Raw genomic sequence first — 27,945 nt, 5'->3', positions numbered from 1 at the left:
AGAAAAGAAGGAGGAAATTAATTTGCCTGCTCTACTGTGGTGATACTTTATGGTCCCTCCCTCAGTCGTGTTTTCCTGAGGTAATATCTGCAGATCCCTCCCTCAGAGTGCCTCAGTCCGGTAGCTGGTTTTCCTGCATGGACTTTGCTGTAGAGAGAGAAACAGCTGAGAGGCTAGCAGGTGCAGGAAGCCGAGCACGGTGGTGAAGGCCTTTGACCTCTCCCCTCGCTGCCAGAGACCAACTCTATACTCGGCTGGGACAGGAAGAGCTCAAGTAAAGAGTAAATATAAAAACAAGAGTGAGGGATTCCGTTCCCCTTCTGGTCTCTGAGCCTCTGTGCGCCAATCCGATATCCGTTCCTACCTCCGGGAGAGCTTGGGGAGTTGTCAGCTTGGTGGGTTGAGCAGTCTTTTGGCTAGGCCATGCTTTCAGGCTTTGCTCAGACGCCGTGTGGTAGGCTGCGGTGGTGTTAGCGCAAGTCTGTTGCGAAATTGTCTGACATTGATTTGTGTTTTCACGCTCAGGTGGGCACCTACCTGGACTATGTATTGGGCACCTAAAGTTTGGGCATCCATAGTGTGCACTTATTAGACAGAGCTTTTTTTTGGGTGCCCTGTCCAATCTCGCTTGTGCAGTTGGGCGCACAATTGTTAGACTCCTTTGAGAGCATGCTGCTAGTTGGTGTTTATCCATGGTGCCGGTAGCAAAGAAACCTAGGTACCTTACCCTTTGTGCTTCTTGTCATATTCAGGCATCTTCGCCTTGTGTCCTCTGTAACTCGTGTCAGCGCTGCATGGAGGCTCAGGGAGAGTTGTCTCCGGCTGATTTTGCTGAGCCTGGCCCTTCCCAGCATGATGCGGGAATGGGACCTGTCGGAGGTTTTGCCTGGTTTTGGGGCTCCCCTAACTGGTTTGTCAGTAGGGGTAGGCAATTCAATGGGTGCAGATCCAACGCCCCCTGGTGTTTGGTATGGATCCTTCTGCCCTTTCTTGGGTGTAACTCTTTTTTTTATTTTAAGGGCTAGAGTCTTTTCTTCAGGCACAGTCTGCAGAGCCAGCCAAACCTAAGAGTTTAGGATTGCAGACTGCGGATCCCTGTACGCCTGGTGCTGTGGGTAAGTGTTAGAGTACATTTAGACCTCCTGCGGGTCATGCTGTTAGGGATCCAGATGGCACAGATGATGAAGGTGAACCTTACTTCCCTATAGGTGTGTTGGAGACGTATAGAACAATGTTGCATTTCTTTCATAGAGATGAGTTGCTGGCTCTGATCTCCCATACACTGAAGATGCTGGAGGTGCCAAGTGCTGATTCCGTGTCTGAGCCAAAGGAGACCCCCATTTTAGTTTCTTTGCGAAAAGCATTATGGATGCTATTCAAGAATTGATTGATCTTGAATGGGGCGCTCCAGCAGCTAATTTTAAAGGGGACGAGCCTTGGAAGCGCTGTACCCCCTGGATCCGGTGGCAAGAGAGCAGCTGTGCTTTCTGAAAGTGGGTGCGCTGGTGTGTGCCCGTCACCAAGTGGATATCTACCATTGTAAAGGGGGCAGCGACGTTGAAGGTTGCACAGGATAGGAGAATTGAGGCTATCCTTAAGCAGGTCTTTGAGGCGGTGGCAATGAATTTGCAAATAGCCTCTTGTTGCTCCCTGGTGGCTCGCTCTTGCTTGCTTCTCTCTCAGGAAGTCGAAGAGCCTGGTTTGAATTCCAGGATAGGGATGGAACTGCCAGCTGTTTTTACAGTTGCGGGCTGCGACCTGGTCCATACCTCTGCCAGAGGAGTGACTTCGGTGATAGCAACCAGGCATCAGCTATGGTTGAGAAATTGGTCGGGCAATACAATTTCAAAGTCTAATCTTACGAAATTGCCTTTGAAAGGATCACTCTTGTTTGGGAGTGAGTTGGAAAAAATGGCCAGTAAGTGGAGTGAGTCCCAGATTACTTGGTTACCAGAGGATAAAAAGCAGGCGCTGCGCTTAGACACGAGAGGTCGTGTTAGAGGTTCTCAGTTGGCTTGACCTTTGGGTAGGTCACAGTCATTTGTCCCAGGCAGCCCAGACAGGGTGTGGCTCGAGCAGCAGTGCCCCCCAACCCCCTCAATAAGGGTGTGCCAACTCTCACCCACCTGGGAACAGGAGATGGGTCGCCCATCTCCTTTTTTCTTTTTTTTTTAATCGGAGGTGAGTTGATATCATCTCAGACTAGTGGATTCTGGAGGTGATAAGAGATGGCTTTGCTCGAGTTTCTCAGTGTTCCTTGGGGCGTTTTCTTGATGTTTCCCTGCAGCTGTCCACAGAAGAGACAGGCAGAGGAGTAATGTTGTCAAGGCTCCTTAGCCTGAGGACCATGATCTCAGTGCCCATGTCACAAGAAAACACGGGCCGATATTCCATTTATTTCGTTGTACCTAAGAAGGAGGGTTCCTTTGCCTCATCCTAGATCTCAAGGGTGTCAACCGTTTTTTTTGCAAGTGACTCGTTCCTGCATGGCAACCTTACACTTGGTGATAATGGTAGTACAGTCGGGGGAGTTTCTTAAGTCTCTGGATTTGTCAGAGGCATATTTGCATATTCCCATCTGGCTGGAGCATCAATGGTTTTTTCAATTCGCTGTTTTGGGGCGACATTATCAGTTTCGAGCGCTACCCTTCAGTTTGGCCACTGCGCTGAAAACCTTATCCAAGGTCATGGTGGTGTAGCAGCAGTGTTGAGAGAGGATGTAGAAGGAATTGCAATAATCCAGCACTGGCATAGGAGGCTTGTGAATAAAATGAGAACCTTAGGAGTCGGTGCCAAGTGGAATGGATTACAAACTGGTTGGCTGACAGGACTCAGGAGGTAATGGGAAATGAAACATACTCTGAAGAGAAAACGGTGTTAAATGGAGTGCCACAAGGAATGTATCTTTACTTCCTCGTTCTGTGTGTGTTACACGACTCCATTTACCTTTTAAAAAAAAAATAGTGCTGTTTTTATTGCTCTTGCAAAAGAAGAATCTCTGGCTTGTTTGCTTTCTTTTTTTTTCAGAAGACATATTTCTATCTAAAATAACATTTTATGCTTTAAATCAAAAATAAAAATCTCACACCTAAACTCACTAAATTTCAACAAACATGAAATGCTGAATCAGTGATCATCATATCATATACTGCCCATCAAATATGTGACTAATATCTTAAAGTACATCTAGTTATAATCATGGGTCATATATTTTTTTTGAAATTTTTTATTTATTGAATTTCAAATATTAACAATGCACAAAAAATACTTTGTAGAGAAACAATGAGGACCCAGAAAACAAAAAGACAAAGCAAATTTCCAAGCATTTAAAGAAATCCTATACATATTTTAAAGAAAACTACCCTGAATGAGGCAGAGGGAAAACGTGGGAGACAAATACCAAAGGAAATAACAGTAGCTGGAGGTGTTATGCCCTGTAATATACATGCAAGAATATTAAGATGCCGTGGGAATAGGAGGAGATGATAAAAACAAATTCCTAGCATTCGGAAAAGATTTAAGTTGTTCTGGAGGAAAAAAAAAACAAAGTTCAGAGCGAAATTTAACAACACGTTTACAAGGGAATTATGAAGTAAAAGTTGCTCCTGATTCTAAGGTTTCTTTCATTAGAGCCAAGAACCTCCTTCCCTCCTTCTCTCTTCGGTGTCTCTAGATATATCTGTTAAAAACTCTGATTTTCTGGCCATGAAGAGAAGAATCCAAGCTCTGAAAATATAAAGACATCACAGTACTAATATCAGCATCCATTACAAAGGAAACTGCAAGGGTAGCTCGTTCAATGATTTCAAGGCCACTTGTCTCCAAGAAATCAATCAAATTTAATGAGGCCACATCACCAGGATCTATTTGAACAGGAGAACAAGATGAAGAAAAAAAAGATATTTGGTCACAATTTTTTGATAAGTTTTTTTTTTTTTACCCCCTTTTTTATTTGCATAAACAAAAAGCTCATTAGGAGTATTTTAAAGCCCTGTAAAGGCTCAATAAAGGAGCAGCTTAGCCTCTCTTGCAAGCCGACACTGATCAGGTGTTTTGAAAAAATCAACATTAGGGATACAAGAGAGAACAAGATAAGTTAGCTTTATGGATCACATCAAAGGACACATCATCAAACTAGGCACCTAATGAGGCTCACAGTAGAAGCAAAGCTTGAAACGTTAAAAGTACTGACCAAACTTATTTTACAATTATTAAATTATTTCTCATAAGTTATAAGGCAAGGAGAGTGGAGCAGAGCCACAGCAAGCTGGAATCAGGGTTTCCGCCATTTTAAAAGGTTGCCTGCGTAGCAGTCTCTACCAATCAAAACTGCTGAAAAATGATTTGGTGCAAAAAAAAAATCCCTCTAGAATATCGGAAGTGCTTATTAAAAGGCAGAACAAAGTAAAACATAAGTATGCCAGACAATTTTCTTTGACTTGAAAAGCAATTAAGTATTAAGCTGGGATATGGCATACTCTGTGAAGCTTTTTATGTTTCACTTTGTTCTGCCTTTTAATAAGCACTTCCGATATTCTAGAGAGGGATTTTTTTTCACCAGTTTTTCTGATTGGTGAAGATTGCTACGTAGGTAATCATTTAAATGGTGACAGCTCTGTTTCCAGCTTGCTGTGGGTTTGACAGGAATAGATGCTCCACTCCACACTCCTTGCCTTATAACTTATGAGAAATAATTTTAACAGTTGTAAAGTAAGTTTGGTCAGTACTTTTAATGTTTTCATGTTTTACTTCTACTGTGAGCCTCTTTAGGTGCCTAGTTTGATGTGCCCTTTGTGATCCATAAAGCTGATTTATCTTGTTCTCTCTTGTATCCCTGATGCTGATTTTTTTCGAAAACACCTAATCGGTGTCAGCTTGCAAGAGAGGCTAAGCTCTCTTGTTGAACTTTTAGAAGACTTTTTAAAATGCTCCTAATGAGAAGTTTTATTCCCTTTATTTGCATAAACAATTGATTACAACTCAACGCATTTTAAAATATTATTCACACATTTGATGTGCAATCTGTGCTGTGATGGTCATAGATTCATCATTTCATGTTTGTTTGACGTTTAGGTGTGAGTAGATTTTGGGGAGTTTTTTTTGGGGGAGGGGAGGGGGTTGTTTGCAAGTTTCCTCTCCTAGATCCATTTGTTGTTTTTTTTGTGCTGAAAATCTATACAAAGTACAGTAGTTATGTGTCTGCTCCAAAAGAGCTTGCAATCTACATGGTATGTTCTTCCTTGCTCTATCTTTCCTGGCTGAACTGTTAACATCTTCCCTCAGTCCCTCTTTTCCTGATGAGTACCTTTTATATCTTTCCCCTTCCTTTGTATGACTCTAGGCTTTAGTGGCTTTTGCATAGGAATAATGTGGGTCACCTCTTGTCTGCTGTTGGGGGTTCATTTTCCAAGCTTCGGAGATGGCATGGAAAAAATGTGTGTGAAAAAAACAAATCGCATGTTTGTCACAGCTGTGTAATCTGTAGAGGGAGGGAAGGAGGACAGGGAACAGGAGAGAACCTTCAGTAGTTGGCTGACTGATCTTGGCAAACTTCATTAGTAGGTGTGTAAATAACATCTGCTGGTATGAACTGTCTTTTCCCTTCCATGCCATTGCAGAGTTGAGTCTTGTTCAAGTGAGAACGGCGATCTGCGGAAGAAAATAGAAATTCTGGAGAACTCGAACAGGTGAGAAATTTAGGACAAGATTAAAAATCCATTATCTAAGACCACATGGAATTTCCCCGGTCTTATGGAGAAAAGTGTCAAAGCAAGGATCCCTGAAATCTTTTCTGATTCTAGGAGTTTCACCTTTCTCAACAAAGGCAGTCTTCTTTATAAATAAGTCTGTAAGTTGCAGTAATGTGACATTGCAGTGGGAGTTCATAATCAACAATCTGCAAGCGTGTGGAGACAGAGTAGGCTGCTAGATTGTTTTCTGTTACCCGTATATTTACACAGAATTATGAAATGCAATCCAGATGCATCAAAAGGCCAAAGCTGGGAGTATGTTAATACAGTTATAAAATGTTTCAAGATCAAAATCTAGCTGCAGTCTTTGGGCCCTATTTCCAAAGCATTTTTTCCATAGACACAAAATGAGAGAAAACCTTTTAGTAAATAGGCCCCACTATTTGTAAAATAAAATACATGTTAAGTCAATTAAACTGCATGGTCAGCTGTCTCCTTGGAAATGTCGTTGGAGCTGCTATCCAATTTGGTTATTTTTATGATAAGAGAAATAGAGGAGAGGACTTGGTGATTGGGTATTAATGCTGCAGTCTATAGAGGGTATTTGCAAGAATAAATATGATTTTAGGAACAACAGGAACTGCCAGACCAACCTTAGTGGAGGGATTTGAGAATGTTAGTTGCCAGCTTGATATGGGGGAAATATTGATAAATGTATATTCTTGTAGATCTAGCAATGTAAGATATGAGACATTCAGATACCTCAAAGATACAAACAGTGCACAAGGAAGAAGAACTTATAAAACAAGAGGTCATGGTATGAGGTTTAGAGGGGAGTAGAAAATACTACTTCAGTGAGAGGGTTGTGGATGTATGGAACAGTCTCAGCCGAAGATGAAAGCAGCAGCAGATTGAAGAAAGCATTGAAGATTTCTATTTATTTATTTTTACTTATATACTGAAGTTCAATAATTTATCACATCGGTTTCATAAACTAAAAATTTAAAATACAGTAAGCTCAGGTATAGCACATGAATTTAAAAATAAATACATTAAAACAAAGGAAGTCCAAAACTTAAAATACATGGAAATAAAACAATAGGAAGTATAAATAGACCAAAACAAAAAAATAATTACTTCAGCATAAAGATCTTACCATATTTAAATTATACCTCTTGTCTAATTTAAAGCCGATCAATTTCTCAATTAGTTATTTTCTTTCACCTATTACAGCAGTCACATCACTCGTTTTTTATGAAAAGCTTTTAGAGGTTTTTAAATATTTCTTAAAAACTTAAAAATCTGCCTGCGTTCTTAAGTCAGGTAGCAAAGCGTTCCAAACTTTCGGGCCGGCAATCGAAATAGCTCCGCCTCTGACTTCACAAAGGTGGGCCGGACGGACGGATCAAGGGCCCAGCCAGAGGGGCTTTGTTGGCAGATCTTAAACTTCTTTGGGGGGTATAAAAATGTAATGCTGCATTAAGCCATTGCCATAAATGAATGTATGTAAAAGACACGGAACTGTATATTCAAATCGAAATTTAACAGGAAGCCAGTGAAGGGAAATTAAAATTGGGGTGATGTGTTTGAACGTTTTGCCACCAGTTAAAACTCTAGCTGTTGCATTCTGTAGTAGTTGTTGTAATGGACTAGTAGTGCATCCTGGTAAGCCTGATAGCAGATAATTGCAATAATCCAAGTTAGAGAATATGAGAGGTTGTAATACAGTATGAAAATTGGCTCTTACCCTGCCCTGATGTGCTGACCATAGTGCTGTAGATGGCTATCACTGCTGCAGCAATCCCTGCGGCCAAAAGCATAGCAATGAGAAAAAATCTTGGAGAAGGGACTTGTTCTTCTAAGGGTCCATGTCACTATTTAGTGGGATGTGCACAAAAAGGAGAAGGGAGGATAAAAAGAAATTGTCTAAATACATGTAGCCCATTCATTGTTTTTGACGTCAGGTTGGTATCCAGTTGCTTTCAGTTTTGGTTAGTGGGATGAAGCGGAACATGCATCCAAACCTGGAAACTATGCCAGAAATCATTTTAAGTAATGGGGGTTCCTGGCAGTGAGCTTTATCAGGTTATTTGTTACTAGGTATGGCCCCACGGTTGGAGAATTAGTGTAATCTAAGAAATGTTTGAGGATGTGAGCTAGCTTCTGTTCTTGACTAAGGGTAACCTTGTGAGCGCCTCTTTAGAAGAAAATGGGGAATAGGGGATATCTAGAAGGCTTCAATAAAGTATAAGAAGGTGGCATTTTTTCTGTGGTAAAGGAAACTAGAGGACAAGGAGTTACGATGTAGAGGAAGGATCAGAGGAAATATCAGAAAAATGATTCTTTACTGTGAAAGGGTGGTGGATGCTTGGACCAGCAGAGATGGTAATAGCTGAAACTGTGACAAATTTCAAACATGCTTAGCTGGAAGCCAGGGCTGTCCGGTTAGCATGTTTGTTGTTTGGTGACAGGCTGTAAGGTCGATCCTAATAATGCCAGACAATGCAACAACCGTGGCTTACATCAATCGGCAGGGAGATACCAAGAAGCCAGTAGGTGTTGCTAGAAATAGATCAACTTATGGAATGGGGAAAGGTGCACCTCCAGATGATCTCAGCCTCGCACATTGCAGGCAAAGACAAAGTCAGAGCAGACTTTCTCTGCAGAGAGAATCTGGACCCAGGAACGTGGTCGTGGTTAGACGAGGCATTTCAGCTGATTTGGGATTGTGTCCTTTGATCCCAGTAAATTGGCTAGCAGGCTGTCTCATACACTTGGGTACTTGCTGGCTTATAAATTACAATCTCTGTCAAGGCTCATCAAGCAAGAGCCATGGCAATTTCAGTAGCTCACCTCAAGTCCACTTCTATTGAATACCATTGTAAAGCTGCTACTTGGTCATCTGTGCACACCTTCGCTTCCCATTACTATCTGGATAGCATGTCCTGAGGAGACAGTAACTTTGGACTGATAGTTTTGCACAGCCTGTTTGCTTAGAAGTCCATTCTCCATCTGATGGGGCCAGATTGTCTTAAGTGTTTCTGCTGTACAACCCTCAGCTTCAGATTCCCCATGCCATACCTGTAACCATGGAGAACCATGGTACCCTGTAACCATGGTTCTCCATAGACAGCATAACAAATTAGCCATTTAATACCTGACAGAGTCCTTGGAGAATCGACTATCTAGCTGAAGCTTAAGCTCCAGAAGAGACCGAGGGGCTTACGAGGTAGATTGCATGTGCAGGAATTCCCGTACATGCTCAGTAAAGTCTTGGCTGACCTCTGAGAACTGGGTTTGTATGTGTGCAATGGGATAATGTCACCCATACATAATGGCCAATTCATTCTGTCTACAGAGAACCCTGTTTACAGGTAAGCAAACTTGTTATATGCGGTAGATTTAGAAATAATCACATCAAAATATACAGTACAGTAGCTTAATTATTCGTACATCATATCTGTCTCAAAAAATGTCTTTAGGACCTGATTTTTAAAGTAACTTGTGCACATAAACCCCGTTTTATGCATGTAAGTGGCGCTTTGAAAAATCAACCGGAGTCCAATGCGTGTAGTTTTGCGCAACCTTTTATGCACACTGAGAATAGGAATTCATGATGGTGGAGTTGTGGCTGAGGATATGACTTAAGTGAATGCGTTTGTTATTGAAAGTTATGCATTTAAGTTATCACCACACGTTACCTACCCCCTGTTTGAAGCAGGTGTAACTTTACACGTGGGCAATTCTGTACGTGCCTGGCCGATTAGTGAAAGATTTTCAAAGCAAACTTTGTACATGCAGCTTTGACTGCCAAGCTGGGAATTATCAAACTACCCTCTTAAAGTAAAGCAAGGCTTCAATATTGCAAATGCTTACCATGTTTTAGCTTCTCTTCTGTAATCTTACCTGCCTAGGAAGTGTGCTTCACAGCTTGGGCACAATGGCTGAAAACTCCCGCTCTAGATCTCTGTAGATGATTCTCCTCCTTTGTGGACATTTCAGAGTAGACCCTCTTGTGAGGATCTCAGACCAGTTAGGTGCATATGCAGACATTCTCACATAGTAAATGTCAGCAGAAAAAGACCCAAGTAGTCCATCAAGTCTGCCCAGCAAGGGGTTTATTTATTTATTTATTTATTTTTTTTAGGGTAGTAACTGCCACTCCACACAGGTTACCCCCATGCCTTCTTTTAAGGGTATTAACCAAAGGATAGCCCTTTTCTTCATTTCTGTCCTTTAACTCCTAGGGGACCCTCTGTGTTTATCCCATTCCCTTTTGACTTCCATTACCATTCTTGTCTCCACATCTCTTCTGGGAGGGCATTCTATGTGAAGAAATGTTTCCTGACGTTGTTCCTGAGGCTACACTCCCCGTGGAGCTGCATATCATAGCTCATAGTTCTGTAGCTTTCTTTCCATCGGAAATGGTTTGATTCTTGTGCATCATTAATACCTTTAAGGTATTTAAAAGTCTGTATCATATCTTCCCTCTGTCCTTTCCTTCAGGGTATCCATATTCAAATTCTTTAGTCTCATCTCAAGGCTTTTGATGCAGACCCCAAGCCATTTTGGTTGCCTTTATCTGGACCGCTTCCATCCTGCCTCTATCCCTTTTGAGATGGAGTCTCCAGGTGAGGTCTTGACAAAGACCTTTTTTTTTTTTCCTGCTGGTTGTTTTCTCTCTCTATGCAGCCCAGCATCCCTCTGGCCTTAGACACCGTCTTGCCACACTGCTTTGCCACTTGCAGATAGTGCCAGACAATCACCCTGAGGTCTGTTCCTGGTTCAAGCACATCACATCTTTCGTCCCTATCACGTACAGCTCCACGGATATGATTGCACTTCTTGGCATTGAATACTAGCTGCCAAACCACTGAACCAGAATATTAAGTAAGGCAGCTCTAAAATAATCTTGGAAATGTGGCAGATTTATACCACTGTCTCCCTTAAGTCTTTGTAAAGTTATTTTAAACTAATCTAAGCAATTTTACTCACCCATAATAAGTTGGATACAGTCTTATTTAGAGCACGAAAAAATGTTGGAGGAAAAACAATTGGCAACATTACAAATAAGTGAAGAATTCTTGCTATTCGCTTCGTTCAATCCATGTTTGCGCTACCTAACCAGTTAATAAATAACCTTTTCCATTTGAGAACATCTTCCTTAAACACTTTCAAAAAAGGAGTATAATTCAAGTGATAGAGGTCCTCTGATTGTGCTGATAACCTTATCCCCAAATATTTCAAATCCCCCCAGTAATTTTAAATGGGCAGTTTCCGCCTGCCAAAAAAGTTCCCAGAAGGTGAATGAGTTAAGCACATAATCTGACTTACTAACAATTTTTTATCCTGAAACTTCCCCAGAATTACTCAGCATATCCAGTAAAGCATAAATTAGAGGGACTGAGATCTAACGCAAATAAAATGTCGTCAGCATATAGTGTCACTTTATGCTCCTGCTCCTGAACAATACTGAATATTAGGTGACTGCCTAGTATGCTCTACTAGCGGTTCAATTACCAAAGCAATGGCGAAAGAGGGCATCCTCGTCTAATACCTCCTGAATAACTCAAAATAGCCACAGGAAACCCCCATTTCCTAAAGCTCTCCCCAAATCACCTAGAAACTCCAGTAAACCCTGTCATTTTTAGCATCCAAAGTAATAAAAGCAGAATCTCTTCCCTGACCAGCCTTGATACCTAGAATTCCCAGAGTTTGCAGCAAATTATCACTAAAGTGTCTACCTGCGATAAAGTTGACATGATGTTTATGAATGTTTCCTCAATATCCTATCCAATCTAAATGTCAACATCTTTGCAAACATTTTCATATCTGTACGTAACAAAAAAAAAACTGGACAAAATGGAGCGCGTCCTCCGGTCTCCATTCCTTAGGAATCGCCATTAATAACCTCCTTGATTAGTGACCTGGGAAGTGAACTCCCTACCAGAATATTCTGAAACAGTTGAGCTAAGATGGGAGAGAGTATATCGGGGAACCTTTCATAAGCCACACGCTCCCCTCTCCCCCCTTTAAGAGAATTAATAGCATCAGAGACCTCTATTACTGTGATTAGAGCATCTAATCTAGCTCTGTCCTCTTGTGAAAGTTTGAGGAGGTTAATCTGCACCAACAATGCAAACAGCAAGTAGGGTTACATGTGCATTACTTGTTCCTCTGATAGAGCCAAAAATCATGTCCTGGGCCTTGTAAACCCTTTCTAAGGGGAACCTCCTCCTCTGTTTTCTCTCCTTCCTCAAATGTTGCTTCCTGAGTATCCACACTTTAGTACTACTTATTTTGTCTGTCATTTCACCCCCAGCCACTCACTGCTCAGACACCCCTCCAGCTACACACCCCACACTTGCTCCCCAGTCGCATTCTGCTCCATCATCTGCCCCAGTCAGCTCTGAGTTAACCCTGCTCATTCACCACAAGCATTCCTAAATCCGGTGACAGCTGGAGAAAGGCACCCAAACAAAGTGAGTGAACCTAGAGTCAGACACAGTGATAGACAAGCAGAAAAAACAAGCAAATGAAAGACATGGCAAAGGAATTTAATCGACAAAGACAACTAATTCATATACAGTATAACATCACATACTCTCTCCCAATACTTCTACCAAGCCTCCCTCTTCACTAACTACCAGAATTCAGCATGCCAAGCACCTGGTCTGAAAAGGCAATGAAGTTTTTGAATTTGGCGCATTAAATAGCTGGTGTAAAAACATTTGCACACTCTTGATGACATTCACGTCTACATTGGTTTTAAAATACAGAAGTATGCGTGAATGTGAAACCACATCCCAAGCATGACCACCTTGTATGTGTTTCGTGTCATCATGTGAGTATGCACATACTCGCTTTGGGGGCCAATGCAATAAATGGGCGCCGAAAGCAGGCACCTCTCCTGGGGGCGCCATGCAATATTTAAATTAGGGACTGTGCTGCCAAGGAGGCACTAGTGTCAGTTGGGCACCCCTAGTGCCTCCTTGGCAGCGGGTGCCCAGGAGAGGTCGGCTTTCAGTGGGTTGAGAAAACTGACGCTGAATGGGTTAACTAAGCATCAGTTTCCCTAACCTGACCGCGGCACACCTTTTTTTTTTGCATCTGGTGAGCATAGCTAATAGCCTCGTCAACATACATTTGCATGTGATGAGCGCTATTGGTTTTGCTGTGCATTGGACGTGTGTTGTAGACGTACTAATCCCCCTTATAGCATAAGGGGCTGCGGCCGCACATCAGAAACGTATGTCCAACCACGGATAAAACAGTGTGCTCGGCTGAGTACACTCTATTGCATCGGCCTGTTTGTTTTTAAAATCTTGTGTACACCTGTACATTGAAAATATTCGCATATAAGGTATTTTTTGTTCATTCCAGAGATTGTAAGCCCTCTGGAGATAGGGAAAATATCTACTGTTTCTGAATGTAACTCACCTTGAGCTACCAATGAAAAGGAATGAGCTAAAAAAATAAAAATACTGTGTAAATAAATCAATAGATAAAAATACATTTTCTATTGTATGCATTAAGAAACTGCATGAAGTTTCAGCGCACAGTTTTTAATTCACATCAGGTTCTCGACAGAAAATCTGATAAATGTGTATCTTGGCACTAAGTACTGCTTTTAGAGAAAATAATCCAATCCATGTGTACATGGAAAAATCTAGCAGCAGCAGTAGTGTGAATGGAAACAGCCACTGAGTGAGTAAATACAGGCTGGGTGATCAGTTAGAAAGCTCTGTGCATGGCAGCTGTTCTAAGATTGGACCTATTTTTCTGTTTATGGTATAACTCTGAAGAAAAGACTAACAAATATGTATTTTTTGGCTGACTTTCCAAAGGGAGGGAGGATTATGCTATCACAGTGTGTGTGTATGTGTTTGTGTGCCTTTGCTACAAAATTTCCAGGTCATGTAAGGGGAACCGAAGGGAGTCAGATGTTTGGGTTTTTTCCCCCCAGATCCACATATTTCACGAATATGTGAATGTAATTGTCACCTCATAACTTTCTTTGTTTTGCAATCCATTTTAAATCTGATCTACATGTAGTATGTATACATTCTGCAAAGCAGGCTCCATTAGTTAGTGTGGAACTTCTAGCTTAAAATTTCTAAATAAGATGTATAGGTGGCAGGGTATCACTGCACACATTTGCAGATTTGAGCTGTTAGTTGCTTTTAGCTGCTGACTGTAGAGATATATATTGTGTAATTATATGTATAGTATTTGCAGAAATGACAAGGCTGTGTGGAGTCCATGGCTTCTAAGATCACCTCTGCATTCTTGGTTTCTCCTGCAGGACACTCCTACAGCAATTGCAGAGGCTTCAGGCCCTTGTCTCAGGCAAAGTTTTGCGCTCCTATAAAGCAGCTAGCACACAGACAGGCACATGTCTCATGGTGAGTATAGGCTGAGCCTGAGCATCACACAGCACTACCTTACTGCATCAAACAAAAAACCCATGCCATCGGTTATCCCTTGAGACTTAAAAGGGGCTTGTTCAGCATGTTAGGTACGACCAACATCTGGGATGTCTGCACATGCTTGTGTTCTGTTCGTATGGTTATAGATCATATGTGAACTTAAATATCAATTTGTTTGCACATTTATTTATTCGCATCCATTAAGTATTGGTTGAGGATAAGTTAAATGCTTTCTCTCTTTCTCTTTCTTTTTCTCTTTCTCTCTCTTTCTTTCTTTCTCTTTAAACGCTGCTCTGGAACTGTGCTAAACATCATCTTCAGTCAATTGGTTCTTTGCAGGTTGGATTAGCATTAGAATTATCCAGAGATGTGTGATACAGGTGCTTTCAAGATCCTATTTTAGATGGGCTGGTCACACCTGAAGGGACATCTTAAGTGATCTCAAAGACTCATGTTCTACGATTTTAGATTATTCTTATATTGGTCCAGTAAAATAATCCATGAGGTCCATATTGAGCCATTGGGTGGCTCAGCTAGTTTGCAGGATAAACTTCTCTGGCTAACTTAGCCCATATATTTAGCAGCAATACAAGACCGAACTCGATTGATCCTCATAGCTACAGCTTGGCCCATGCAGATGCGGTTTCCATATCTCATACAATTTTCTAGCAGCTGGAGTAGACCCTGCATTTTTAACTCAAAATAAAGGAACTGTATTTTATCTGAACCTTCTGTCCCTCCACTTGTTGGCTTGCATGACTGCGCTTTTGGCATTGAATCCTAACTGCCATCCTTCAACTACGCTTCAGGCTTCCTTAGATCACTCCTTCGGGGGATCTACTCTATTGCAGATCTTAGTGTCATCTGCAAAAAATACAAAACTTTCCTTTTAACGCTTTCATTATATTGCTCACAAAGATATTGAACAGAAAGGGATCAATTCTTGGGCCCGGAGCACTCCACTAATTGATTTTCTCTCCTCTGTCATCTTTCAGTCAACCAATTTCTAATCCATTTCCCCACTGAGAGACTCACTCCCAGGCTGCCCATTTTATTCATGAGCCTCCTGTAAGGGTGCTTCAAGGGGTTTTCTATGGAGATGGACCAATTAGTGGCGATGAAGAAGCAGAAAACAGTGGAGTGGAGGAGTAACCTAGTGGTTAGAGCAGTGGGGTATGAACCAGGAGACCAGGATTCAAGTCCCACTGTCTCTTTACCCTCCATTACTTCAGGTACAAACTTGGATTGGATTGTAAGCTCTCTGGGGATAGGGAAATTCCAACAGTACCTGAATATAATCCGCTTAGAAGTGCTGAAAAAATATGAAAAGTGGAATATAAAATATAAATAAGTAAATAAATAAAATAGAGGCATAATAAGATTGACTTGATCAGACCTGTGCAACTAGCCAAGGCTGTTGAAATACTAAAGGTTAACCTGAATGTAAAAGTATGTCAAAGGTCTGCATTAATTTTTCTTGTTTTCTGCCTTTTGGGCTCAATTTTCAAGAAATCATATGACTTACAAGAATGCAATCTTATTAACATTTATAAGATATAATAATAATAATACCAACTGTTTGGAATATGTTATGCAAACAAACTAACCCATTGGTGTGTAATTTGGGGGAGGTGATGTATTTAACAGACTGTAACAGCCCAATAACTTTGAACTGGACACTTACTCTACAGTAGCTGCACTGCTTCTAAGATATCTTAGTAAAGACAAAGTTTTTCTTAAATCCAAGTAAAACATATCTAGTGCTTGCCCTTGATCTAATTCTCTATTCATCATCCTCCAGCCAGACCAGTCCAGACACATGATTTATGCTACCCAACCAGCAGATGGAGATAGAGAACAACAGGTTTGGTGACATCACCCATTATAGGGTCCTGTGCTGTGCTCAGCTTGCCAGTATTATCTGTCTATAGCAGATGCTAGGTAAACATCCCGTGCTTTCTTAGGCCGGGTGAAGGCGATGTGGTTTTGGCTGCTTCTATAATGATAGTCCTTGGACTCCCTTCACTGGTTGAGCTGCTCCTGGGGTGACAGTCCATGACTCCTTTCCTCAATTGAGAAATTCCCGGGGTGATAGTACTTTACTCCCATCCTTGGTGGAGTGTTACCAAACTGCCAGGAGGCTTCTGGAGGAATGTTTGCCCTTGTTTTTGTTCTCTTTTTCTCCTTCTCTCCTTAACTGGTCTCTCGCCCTTCTCTCCCCACCCTCCTATTTGCCTGCTCCCTATTTGAGCAGTAAAGTTTAAACAAAACATATGAGAAACTAAGGAATATTATTTTCCTTTAAGATGAGCTGCATAGTGGTGGTTTGGATTCAGAATCAGGGTTCGCCAGGTCAGGTGCCACAGCTCCAGGAGTGACTGGGAATAGCAATTTTGGCTGCTCCTCAGTCCTGGTCAGCTCTATCAGTGGAATTTTTAAAATGCTTGCACTAAGAATTTGACATGGGGGGAGAGAGCTTGGCTCCTTGGAGGGTCCTCCTCCTCTGTCATGTTCTCAGGCAGAAGGCTGGTCTGGTCCTGGTTGAAAGAGGGCCAGAAAAGGGGAAGAGGTCGACAGTATGAAGGATGAGGGGTCTTCAGGTCAGACATTTCTGTTCTGGAATTAAGAAGGCCTAAGGCCAATGATGAGGGGCATACTCTCCCATAGAAGAAGATGAGCCTTCCATGTTTTGGCTCTTCCATAAGAAAGAACTTCCTTCTTTAATTTCACAGTCCTAGAAGGTGCTAAATATTGCCAAGGAAAAGAGTGAAAAAAGATCTGAACTTGGCTGAAGACCCTATTATGGTGAGTCTAAGAAAACCATCCAAGGCCTTTCCTTTGCATCAATCAATATTTCAGTGGAGTGGAACTCCCCATATGCTAATTTCAGAGGAGGAAAGGCTTTGGTTAAGCTGTATCCTTTGACTGCTCAGGAAAGGGAGAAATTTAAAACTTCTAAAGTTGATGCACTTGTTTGTGCTGTCACAGAAGGGCTACTATACCAGAAGAAAGAGGGGCCTTCTTCAAGGAGGCACAGGATAGGAAGATTGAGTCAATACTTAAGCAGGGATTTGAGGCAGCCAGCCTGACTCTTCAGGGAGCTGTTTCAGTGGCATCGTTGGAAGGGTTGGTCTGCATTTATCACAGCATATCCAGGAAAGATCCTTGGAAGGTATTGGAACAATCCTGGATGAAGCAGCCCGGATGGAACTGGGTTTGGCATGCTTGATGGATACTCTTTATTTGGTTTGGCTATGGAAAGGACAATGACCTCTATTGTAGCAGTGTGACATTTGTTGTAGCTTCAGAATTGGTCAGCTGATTCTGTTTCCAAGACTCAGTTGTCAAGTTCACTTTTAAAGAGAAACTCTTGTTTGGAGAGGAGTTGGAAAAAATTGTGAAAACATTAGGGGGAGTCTAAGGCTGCTCAGTTGCCAGAAGATAAGCCCAAAGGGGCACTGAAGTCCTACTGGCTAGGAGTTGGGAGTGGGAGACTAAGTAGGTCTTCAGGTGGACAGCAGCTAACAAGAGAAGTGGAAACTATGATGGAGGTTCTGCCAGTACTGCAGGATCCTGGAATTCTCAATGCAGTCTTCGGAACTCGGGTAGACAGCTATCTGCCTTTATTGGAGAAGGGCCCAAATAACATCAGATCAATGGGTTCTGGAAGTGATCAGTGATGGGTATGCTTTGGAGTTTTCCTGCCTATTTCAGACGCTTCTATGGTATCCCCTTATGCTGCCAGAAAAGGGGAGATGTTTCAAGTAACTCTTGAATGCCTTATATTGTTAGCAGTTGTCCAAGTGCCAGTCTTGCAGAGATGCCAAGGAAGGTATCAATTTATTTCATAGTACCAAAGAAGGAAGGGACTTTTCATCCTATTTTAGACTACAGACAAGTCAACAAAGCTCTGAAAGTGACTCATTTCAAAATGGAGATTTTGAAGTCGATAATGGTAGCAGTACGATGAGGAGATGTCTAACTTCCTTGGCCCTGACAGAAGCCTATCTCCATATCTCAATAAGGGAAGGTGATAAAAAATTTTTGTTTTGCGGTATTAGATCCCTTTTAATTTCAGGCCCTGCCTTTCAGCCTGGCCACCTCTCCAAGAACTTTCTTGAAGTTAATGGGGGTGGTAGCAGCTGCTCTTCGAGATTTTAATTTTTGTTCATCTTTATATGGACAAATGGTTGATCAGGGCAAAGTCCGCTCAAAAGAGTTGGACAGCTGGCGGCTGTGCTGGACTCAAGACCAACCTGGTGAGCAGAGAATCCATCTCGCAGCGTTGCTGCTTTGTTTGAACGCTGCCATTTCCCGCGGACCCAGAGCTCCACCTCCGAGCCCCCTGACGTCAGAGAAAGGGGACGAGGGCCCATAAAATCGGCCTCAGAGGGGAATACAGTGCGGCTGTGCTGGACTCAAGACCAACCTGGTGAGCAGAGAATCCATCTCGCAGCGTTGCTGCTTTGTTTGAACGCTGCCATTTCCCGTGGACCCAGAGCTCCACCTCCGAGCCCCCTGACGTCAGAGAAAAGGGACGAGGGCCCATAAAATCGGCCTCAGAGCGGCGCCCCGTCGACGCCGGCGCGCCGCCAAGCCGCGCGCACACAAGGGGCGCACCAACTTGGTCCGGCTTAGTCCGGATTGGGACGGAGGTACGGAGGGGAAGGACTTGGAAACCAACACAGCTCGTCAGGAGGAGAAAGATAAGCTGGAAGGCAGTGAGTAAAACGTTTTAAAGTACTATCGTGTTAAGTATGCCTCCGAAAAGAAAGGGGAGGGTTCGGGTCCACCCCTCTGAACCAACCCCAATCCCGAATCAACGTTTGATCACAGCATATGCTCCTGCTTTCGAGACTGCAACTGAGGAGACTTCCCCCACTACGGTGGTAGATGTGGGAGCTTTGTCACCGTCTGGGGATGTGACTCTGTCTCCTCCTGATCCTCGGCGCCCAATAATGGTGTCCCCCATTGGCTCCCACGCGTTAACCATTGACCAGAGAGCCGAAGGGGCATTAGGTACAATGGTTGGAGTGGAGCACGGGAGTGAGCCTCCCAGCTTACCAGAATCTCCTGAAGGCGCTGTGGGAGGAGTAGTAGCTGTTGCCCCCACAGCGAGTATGTTATCGACCCCTGAACAGGGGACAGGAGGAAGTAAGGACAAGCTGGTGACGATGGGAGAAAAGCCGGCAGGAAAAACGGGTAAAATTACCCAGTATGTAACACCAATTAAGCCAGCGAATGTAACTCTGGACTCATTATGGGACTTAGTAGCGGGCTTGAGTAAAGCTCTATTTGAGACGAATGCAAATGTTGATAACTTGGATAATAAAATGGTAGCAATAGAAGAAAAAACTGAAAAAAATGATTCTAGATTAAATAAAATTGAAGCTGCTATTGAAAATAATTCCAGCATTCAATTAAAGTTAGTTAAAGATGTTACAATTGCTTCACGGAGAATTGAGTACCTGGAAAATTATTCCAAACATCTCAACCTTAGATTTATTAATTTCCCAAGAGTAGTGGGACAAACAATTGACATGACGTTAAAAAAATATTTCCTTGAAAACTTAAAGTTTAATGAACAAGGATTACCTTGTGTCATAAAACACTATTTCTTAAAAACCCCACAAAAAATTAATATTCAAACTCAAAATCAGGCTGAGATTATGGAAAATTTAACTGGATATCTGGAGGATTCCTCAATGGAATTATGTGATAGAGCAACTCTTCTTGTTACCTTTTCAAATGTACGTGACATGGGTATTGTTATGAAAAATTTCTTCAAAAACATCGCTACTCCATTCTATGGAGCAGGGGTGAGAATTTACCCGGACCTTGCGCGTTCAACGCAGCAAAGGAGAAGGGAATTTTTGAATTTAAGAGCACAGGTTAAGAGTTTAGGTTTTTCTTTTGTATTAAGATATCCTAGTAAATGTATAGTGAAGCGAAAGGAGGAATGTTTTGTATTTTTATATCCAGAGCAACTCAAGTCATTTGTTAATGCTAGGGTGATTTCTGTAATATCCCCTAGTGTACACTAAGAGGGATCTAGAAAATAGACAACAGTCTCTATAGAAATCAGCTGATTATTGTTAGATATTTGAAATACCTATATAAATTACTCCTAGAATTTATCTCCTCAATTTCTTATATTAAGATTAAGCCATGATAGTGATTGTTGTACATGTAAATGTATATAATTACAAATGGCTGTATCTCTTTTCCGTTGTAAGTTTTGTCTTACTAAAATATGTGAAAATCACAATAAAGATATAATTTAAAAAAAAAAAAAAAAAAGAGTTGGACAGCTATGGCCAGGGTTGTGAAGTTTTTGCAGGATTTGGACTGGGTGGTAAATTTCAGACAGAGCAAACTGGTTCCATCTTAGACCTTGGAATATATCTGGGAGTTTTGTTCAACACAAACACTGGTCAGATTTTTATTTTATTTATTTATAAAATGTATACCACCCATCAACATTTCTGGGTGGTTTACAGAATTAGTCATCATACCAAATAACAAAATATAAATACCAATACAAAACAATAAATATATAAAATAAAAACATAAAATACATGCAAACACAAAACAATAGCATTAAATATCCTATTCAGTGCTGCATAGTGGTAGTTGCTGGAAGTTGGGAGTATGTACCTTTCTGGCTGAGCAAAACCAAGGCCTCCTAAAATTTTTCCCTATGGGTTTCAATTCAGGAGTTGGGTCAGGATGCAGCTGACAAGATGGGATTTGGAAGCTGCTGGATCAGATGAGAAAGTTGTTGAGTTCTCGAAGTTCCACAGCATGGAAATATCTTCAGGTGTTGGGGTCTATGCTGGTGATATTGGATTTAGTCTCTTGAGCGAGGACTTAGATGAGACTTTTGCAGAAGGCGTTGCTGTCAACATGGTCCCTTCATTTACAACCTTATTCCATCAGACTACCACTGTTGGACCAAGGCAAAAATAGTTTGAAATGGCAGCTAGTGCTGAAAAAACTGAGAACCGGAGGGATGAACCTAGACACTTCCCTTCATGTCAGTTTCCTTGGTTGGGAGCACACTCTCAAAATCGAGTTGATCAGGGCACTTGGATTTGGGAGGAGGACAGGTGGGCCATCAGTCAGAGAAGAGTTTAATAAAAAAAAAAAAAGCTCTTTAACATTTCAGGGGCAGGTAGTCAAGATCCTCTCAGACAGCACTACAGTGGTGGTGCACATAAATCAAGGGGCACCAAATCTCCACAAGCAGCAGAAGAAGCTGTTATGCTCTCCTCCTCCAGATGGGAGGAGTTAGTAATCTGTTCTGCTTTCTTCTTGAAAGGGGGAGGAGTTAACAATCTGTCATGATCTGCTCTTCCAGAAGGGAGGAGTTAGCTATCTGTAGTGCTTACCCCGCCAGGAGGGTGGAGTTAGTAATCTGTTAGCGAACTGCTGTTAGATGCTCCTGTAAGGGAAGAAGGTAGCAATCTATTCAATGATACTCTTCTGAGGAGAGGAGCTAACAATAGGTATATTGTACTTCACTACTGAGATAGCAATCTACCATGCCTCCGCTATGGAGTAGCAAACTGTTATATATAGGCTACTGGAAAGTCCCATAGAAAGAAGAGTTAGCTATCTATATAATACTTCCGTAAGCGGTGTTGGTGGTCTGTAGTGGTTGGCTCCCACAGAGTGATAGTAGTGTAAGGATTGACCACTTAGAGGAAATGGTGAATCCCTGGGCCGATGGCAGATGACAGTGCCCCCAGGAGGAGATCCTGAGAGGAACCACCGGCTAGGCTGGAATATGAAATAAACACAAATAGTTCTTTATTAGGCTGGAAGCTGAACCACCAGTAGTGAGTCGATGTGTCCGGCAGGGCTGAAGTCCTTCTGATACTGGAATATAATCTCTGGGTTGCTGAGTTGTGGAGAGAGACTAGAAGTAGTGAGTAGACAGGGTATACTGGATACAAGATGGTACACTCACAATAGTATATGTCTGCAATGGTCTCTATGCCACAGAGAGTCTTCAGTACATTCAGGAACAGGAGCCGTAGGCGAGCACTGGTTCCTATAAACAGTCTGTAATAAGAACTCACAATAGCTGTATATGAAATGGCTTCTAGAGTAGAAGAGAGTCTGTAAAGGATTCTAGGAACATGGCCCTCGTGGAGCGAGTACCGGTTCCTATCTGCAACCTTGCCAATATAACTCACGATCTCCGTACTTGCGATAATGCCTTGGACGGAAAGGAGTCTTCAGAGCTATAGGAATGTAGGCCCTAATGGAGCGAGTACCGATTCCTATTTACAATAGAACTCATTGTGTTCACGTCTGCGATCGCTACCAGGCAATGAGGAGTCTTCTGAGTATTCAGGGACATAGGCCCTCGAGGAGCGAGTACCAGATCCTGTCTTAGCAATCTGAAATCAAGAAGAGAGCGGAGCCCCCGTGGAGCGGGTACTCCTGGTAAGTTTGAAAAGGCTGAGCAGTGAAGAATAATTCCCCTGGCTGACTCGGATCGTTGTTGCAAGTAGCGTGGACTGATGAAGCAAGCCCAAATGGAGTTCCTTGCTAACTCACTAGAGGTTAGCAAACAAAGATCTTTTAAAGTGAAAATAGATGATGTCACCACGGGGGAACGCCCCCGAGGTTCGCGCCCTTGCTGGTACAATGTCTAGAGCACGCACGCGCCCGCCCTTACGTCATCAGGAACATGGCGGATCCGTAGCGTCAAGCCAGCCCGGAGACACCGGGACCAAGAGGCAGGGAGAAGCCGCGGCTGCATTTGTCCGTCAGAGCCGAAGGGAGTCGCTCCCAAGGTAGAGAGGGTGGAGCAAGGGCGAGAAGAGGCACGAATGCAACAGAAGCAGAGCAATTGATGATCTGGGCAGAAAACATGTGAAAATACTTTCAGTTGGTATAAAAACAGTGCAAGTAGATTACCTCAGTTGGAATTCCTTGATCCAGGGGAATGGGCCCTTTTGGAAGAGACCTTTGCCATGATAGTGAATAGATGGTGAAGACAAGTGATGAATTTGATGGCTTCTCATGCCAATGCCAACTTGAGCCTGTTTTCAATTAAAGGAAGGGTATCATCAGTTTTGGATCTCTAATTCAGGGTTGGCATTTAGAAAGCCTTCTTTGTGTTTCCACCATGGCCTTTGATAGGTAGGATTTTGCAAAAGAACTCCAGGCATTGGGATCTCATAACTATGTTGGCACCTGATTGGCCAAGGCATTCTTGGTTTGTGGATTTGGTAAGGATGTTGGATGACAATCCTATGCTGTACTGCAGTCAGGGGGGTTGTTAGACCAGAGTATGGTTGTACATGAAGATCCGGCTTGGTTTTGTTCTATGATCTAGCCCTTAAGAAGTACTTAGTCAAGAGGGGATATTCTCAAGGGATGGTGAGTATTCTTACAGGCTAAATGGGCCTCTGCATTTGTAGCATATGATAATTTGGAAAGTTTTTTTGGTGTGCAGGTAAGGGATAGCCAAGAAAGCATTATTGCCATCTGCATTGTGGTTCCAAAAGGAGGACTGAAATAAGGGCTTGGCCCTCTGAAGGTGAAGGAGATAGCTCTAGTTTGTTATAAAGGCCATTTGAAAGGAAAGTTTGTGGCTTGCCACCCAGATGTGTTTAGTTTCCTCGAAGTATAAAGCATATTTAGCCTCATGTTGAGAGATTTAGTTCCTGCCTGGAATCTGAATCTGGTGTTGAGATTCTTCATTGGTCATCGCTCCAGGGGTGATTCAGGAAACTATAGACTAGTGAGCCTGACTTCAGTGCTGGGAAAAATAGTGGAAACTATTCTAAAGATCAGAATCATAGAGCTTATAGAAAGACATGGTTTAATGGAACACAGTCAACATGGATTTACCCAAGGGAAGTCTTGCCTAACAAATCTGCTTCATTTTTTTGAATGTGTTAATAAACATGTGGATAAAGGTGAACTGGTAGATGTAGTGTATTTGGATTTTCAGAAGGCATTTGACAAAGTCCCTCATGAGAGGCTTCTAAGAAAACTAAAAAGTCATGGGAAAGGAGGCGATGTCCTTTCATGGATTACAAACTGGTTAAAAGACAGGAAACAGAGAGTAGGGTTAAATGGTCAATTTTCTCAGTGGAAAAGGGTAAACAGTGGTGTGCCTCAGGGATCTTTATTTGGACCAGTGCTTTTCAATATATTTATAAATGATCTGTAAAGGAATACGACGAGTGAGGTTATCAAATTTGCGGATGATACAAAATTATTCAGAGTAGTTAAATCACAAGCGGATTGTGATACATTACAGGAGGACCTTGCGAGACTGGAAGATTGGGCATCCAAATGGCAGATGAAATTTAATGTGGACAAGTGGAAGGAGTTGCATATAGGGAAAAATAACCCTTGCTGTAGTTACATGATATTAGGTTCCATTTTAGAAGCTACCACCCAGGAAAAAGATCTAGGCATCATAGTGGATAATACTTTGAAATCGGTTCAGTGTGATGCAGCAGTCAAAAAAAAAAAAAGCAACAGAATGTTAGGAATTATTAGGAAGGGAATGGTGAGACCGGACCTTGAATATTGTGTACAATTCTGTCGCCACATCTCAAAATAGATATAGTTGTGATGGAGAAGGTACAGAGAAGGGCAACCAAAATAATAAAGGGGATGGAACAGCTCCCCTATGAGGAAAGGCTGAAGAGGTTAGGGCTATTCAGCTTGGAGAAGAGATGCCTGAGGGGGGATATGATAGAAGTCTGTAAAATCATGAGCGGTCTTGAACGAGTAGATGTGAATTGTTTATTTACCCTTTCAGATAATAGGACTAGGGGGTACTCCATGAAGTTAGCAAGTAGCACATTTAAGACTAATTGGATAAAATTCTTTTTTTGCTCAATGCACAGTTAAGCTCTGGAATTTGTTGCCAGAGGATGTGGTTAGTGCATTTAGTGTAGCTGGGTTTATAAAAGGTTTGGATAAGTTCTTGGAGGAGAAGTCCATTAATTGCTATTAATCAAGTTGACTTAGGGAATGACCTCTGCTATTATTGGCATCAGTAGCATGGGATCTTCTTGGTGTTTGGGTACTTGCCAAATTCTTGTGGCCTGGTTTGGTCTCTGTTGGAAACAGGATGCTGGGCTTGATGGACATTTGATCTGACCCAGCATGGTAATTTCTTATGTTCTTATGATCATCCATTTGAGCCTATGAGGAAGACTTCAGTTAAAATTCTAACTCTAAAGGTGTGTTTGGTGATATGTTCAGCTAGGCATATTTCAGAGAGAGGCTTTTCTGATGAGGCAATGCACATTTGCCCAGTTCCCTTCTTTCTTCACAGGGTAGTTATGGTATTCACCTCTGAATCAAAGATTGTCTGCCCTCCTTTCAGAGTACTCTGACTTCCAGAGAACAAGTTTGAGCTCTGAAAGTAGGAGTGGCAGACCTGGAGGAGCTGAGACAGAGGTATATAGAGGAGACATTCAGGGACATAGTAATGCAGTCCCGACTCCAGTCAAGCAGCTCTTGTGCTCTTGCGAGGAGCATGGTCACCTGGCAGGAAACCATCACCATGATGTAGCTAGAATCTGTCCTATAGGTGCTGCTATATGCTCTCGCACTGAGGATGTTTCTCTAGAGCCATATGCCCATGAGGGAAGGGTTAGGATGGCCATTGTAGTGGGTGATTCGATCATTAGGAAAGTAGGTAGCTGGATAGATGGACATGAGGATCACTTGGTAACTTGCCACATAGACATGGCTTAATGGGGAAGAGTCAACATGGTTTTAGCAAGTAGAAGTCTTTTCTTAACAATCTTTTAGAATGTTTTGAAGGTGTAAATAAACATGTAGATAAAGATGAGCCAGTTCATATAGTGCATTTGGACTTTCAGAAGCCATTTGACAAAATGCCCGCATAAGAAACTTTTCAGGAAATTACAAGTCATGGGATAGGAGGATGTGTTCAATTGTGAATTGCCAACTGGTTAAAAGTCTGGAAACAGAGGGTAGGACTAAATGGGCAGGTTTCCAAGTGGAGAAACGTTTTTAGTGGAGTACCACAGGGATCGGTTCTGGGACTTATGCTGTTTAATATATTTATAAATGATCTGGAAAAGGGAACGATAGAGGTGATCAAATTTGAGATGACACAAAATTATTCAACTTTGTTAAAACAGCAGCAGATTGTGAAGAACTGCTGAAGCACTTTGCAAGACTAGGAGACTAGGCAACTGAATGGCAGGTGAAATTTAATGTAGAAATGTGCAAAGTAATGCATATAGTTAAAAATAATCCAAACTACAGATACACGAAGCTGGGTTCTGTACTGAGAGTTACTACCCAGGAAAAGAACTTTGGATGGTATGTTGAAATCTTCAGCTCAGTGCATGACAGCAGTCAAAAGCAAATAGAATGTTAGGAATGATCCACAAAATAATGGAGAATAAAACAGAAAAGATATTGCCTCTGTATCAAGCCATGGTGAGACTGTGCAGTCCTGGTCTTCTCCTCTCAAGAAAGACATAGCAGAATTAGAAAAGATGCAGAGGAAGGTGACAAAACTAAAGGGATGGAACATCTCTCCTATGATGAGAGGCCATGCAGGTTAGGGCTCTTTATCTTGGATAAGAGACGACTGAGAGGATAGAAGTTGATAAAATCATGAGTGGAATAGAATGGGTAAATAAAGAATGGTTATTTACCCTTTGAAATAATACTAAAACAAAGAATCGCTTGTTTTAAGGGTATTTAAGGGTACAATATTACTACCCTTTTAAGGTTTGGGGATATTGCACGGAGCGGCAGTTATTATCTTTGAGAGAAACATGGAGGTAGCCTGCACTTTGTGACATGTTACCATGAGAAGCTTGCTGGGCAAAGTGGATGGATGATTTGGTCCTTTTCTGCCGACATTACTTAATTTCATGGAGTAACATAGTAACGAACAGCAAGCAGGGTCAAAACAAATAGTGCGCTGAGTGAAAAAGTATTTTCTACTATCAAGTTGTGGAATCTGTTGCCAGAAAACGTGATGAAGGCAACTAACATAGAGTTTAAAAGAGGTTTGGACAAGTTCCTGGAGAAAAAGTCTATAACATATTATTAACCATGTAGACCAGAAAAAGCTATTGCTCTTCCTAGAAGTGAGTAACCAAAATTAGATCTACTTTAAGGGATCTGACAGGGAGTTCAACCTGGACTGGCTACTGTTAGAGACAGTATTCTGGGCTCGATGGACCTGGGTCTGACCCAGCATGACAATTCTTATGTGATTATGAGCTCATGACTTGTTTCTGCTTCTGGATGTAAAAAGAATTTTGCTCCAGTATTGAAGGTGACTAATGATTTTAGGAAGTCAGATGATCTTTGTCCCAGGAAGGGAGAGACAGCCTCTTAAGGCCTCGTTAGCCTGATAGATTAAGGAAACTATAGGTGCAGCCTACGTTGACAAGGCTTTCCCTCTTCCTAAGAGATTGAGCTCACTCTCTACTAGAGCACAGGCGGTATCTTAGGCTGAGTTTCGTTTGGTATCACTGGTGGACATTTGCAAGGCATCAACTTGGTCATCCTTGCATCCCTTTTTCACTCATTACCATCTAGATGTCCCAGCCAGAGAAGAAGCAGCCTTCAGCTCAGGGGTTCACAGAGTCATAAGAGGGATAGCTTGGGTACATTCCATGCAGCTGTACTGATCTGGCTGGATGATGAGGAAGGAGAAATGTATTCATACCTGATAATTTCCTTTCCTTGAGTCCAGCCAGACCAGTCTAGAACCTTCCCTTATTACCAAAGTTTGATCTTTTGTGTGTATTTAGTTTTTGTGTTTCAGTGGCTTATGATAGAGTGTA

General features: G+C 42.1%; 1 protein-coding gene across 1 annotated transcript in view; it reads left to right on the top strand.

Moving 5' to 3' along the window:
- CREB3L2 (cAMP responsive element binding protein 3 like 2) overlaps positions 1–27,945 on the top strand; it is a 118,490-nt gene that overhangs the window by 48,434 nt on the left and 42,111 nt on the right. Inside the window, exons 8-9 of the mRNA XM_029616405.1 lie at positions 5,619–5,687; positions 13,996–14,095. Coding sequence (XP_029472265.1) covers positions 5,619–5,687; positions 13,996–14,095 — 169 coding nt within the window. The remainder of the gene's footprint in view (positions 1–5,618; positions 5,688–13,995; positions 14,096–27,945) is intronic.

The sequence above is a fragment of the Rhinatrema bivittatum genome, chromosome 9 (assembly GCF_901001135.1).
Source record: "Rhinatrema bivittatum chromosome 9, aRhiBiv1.1, whole genome shotgun sequence".
Classification (NCBI taxonomy): domain Eukaryota; kingdom Metazoa; phylum Chordata; class Amphibia; order Gymnophiona; family Rhinatrematidae; genus Rhinatrema; species Rhinatrema bivittatum.
This window is presented reverse-complemented; position numbering and strand designations above follow the sequence as displayed.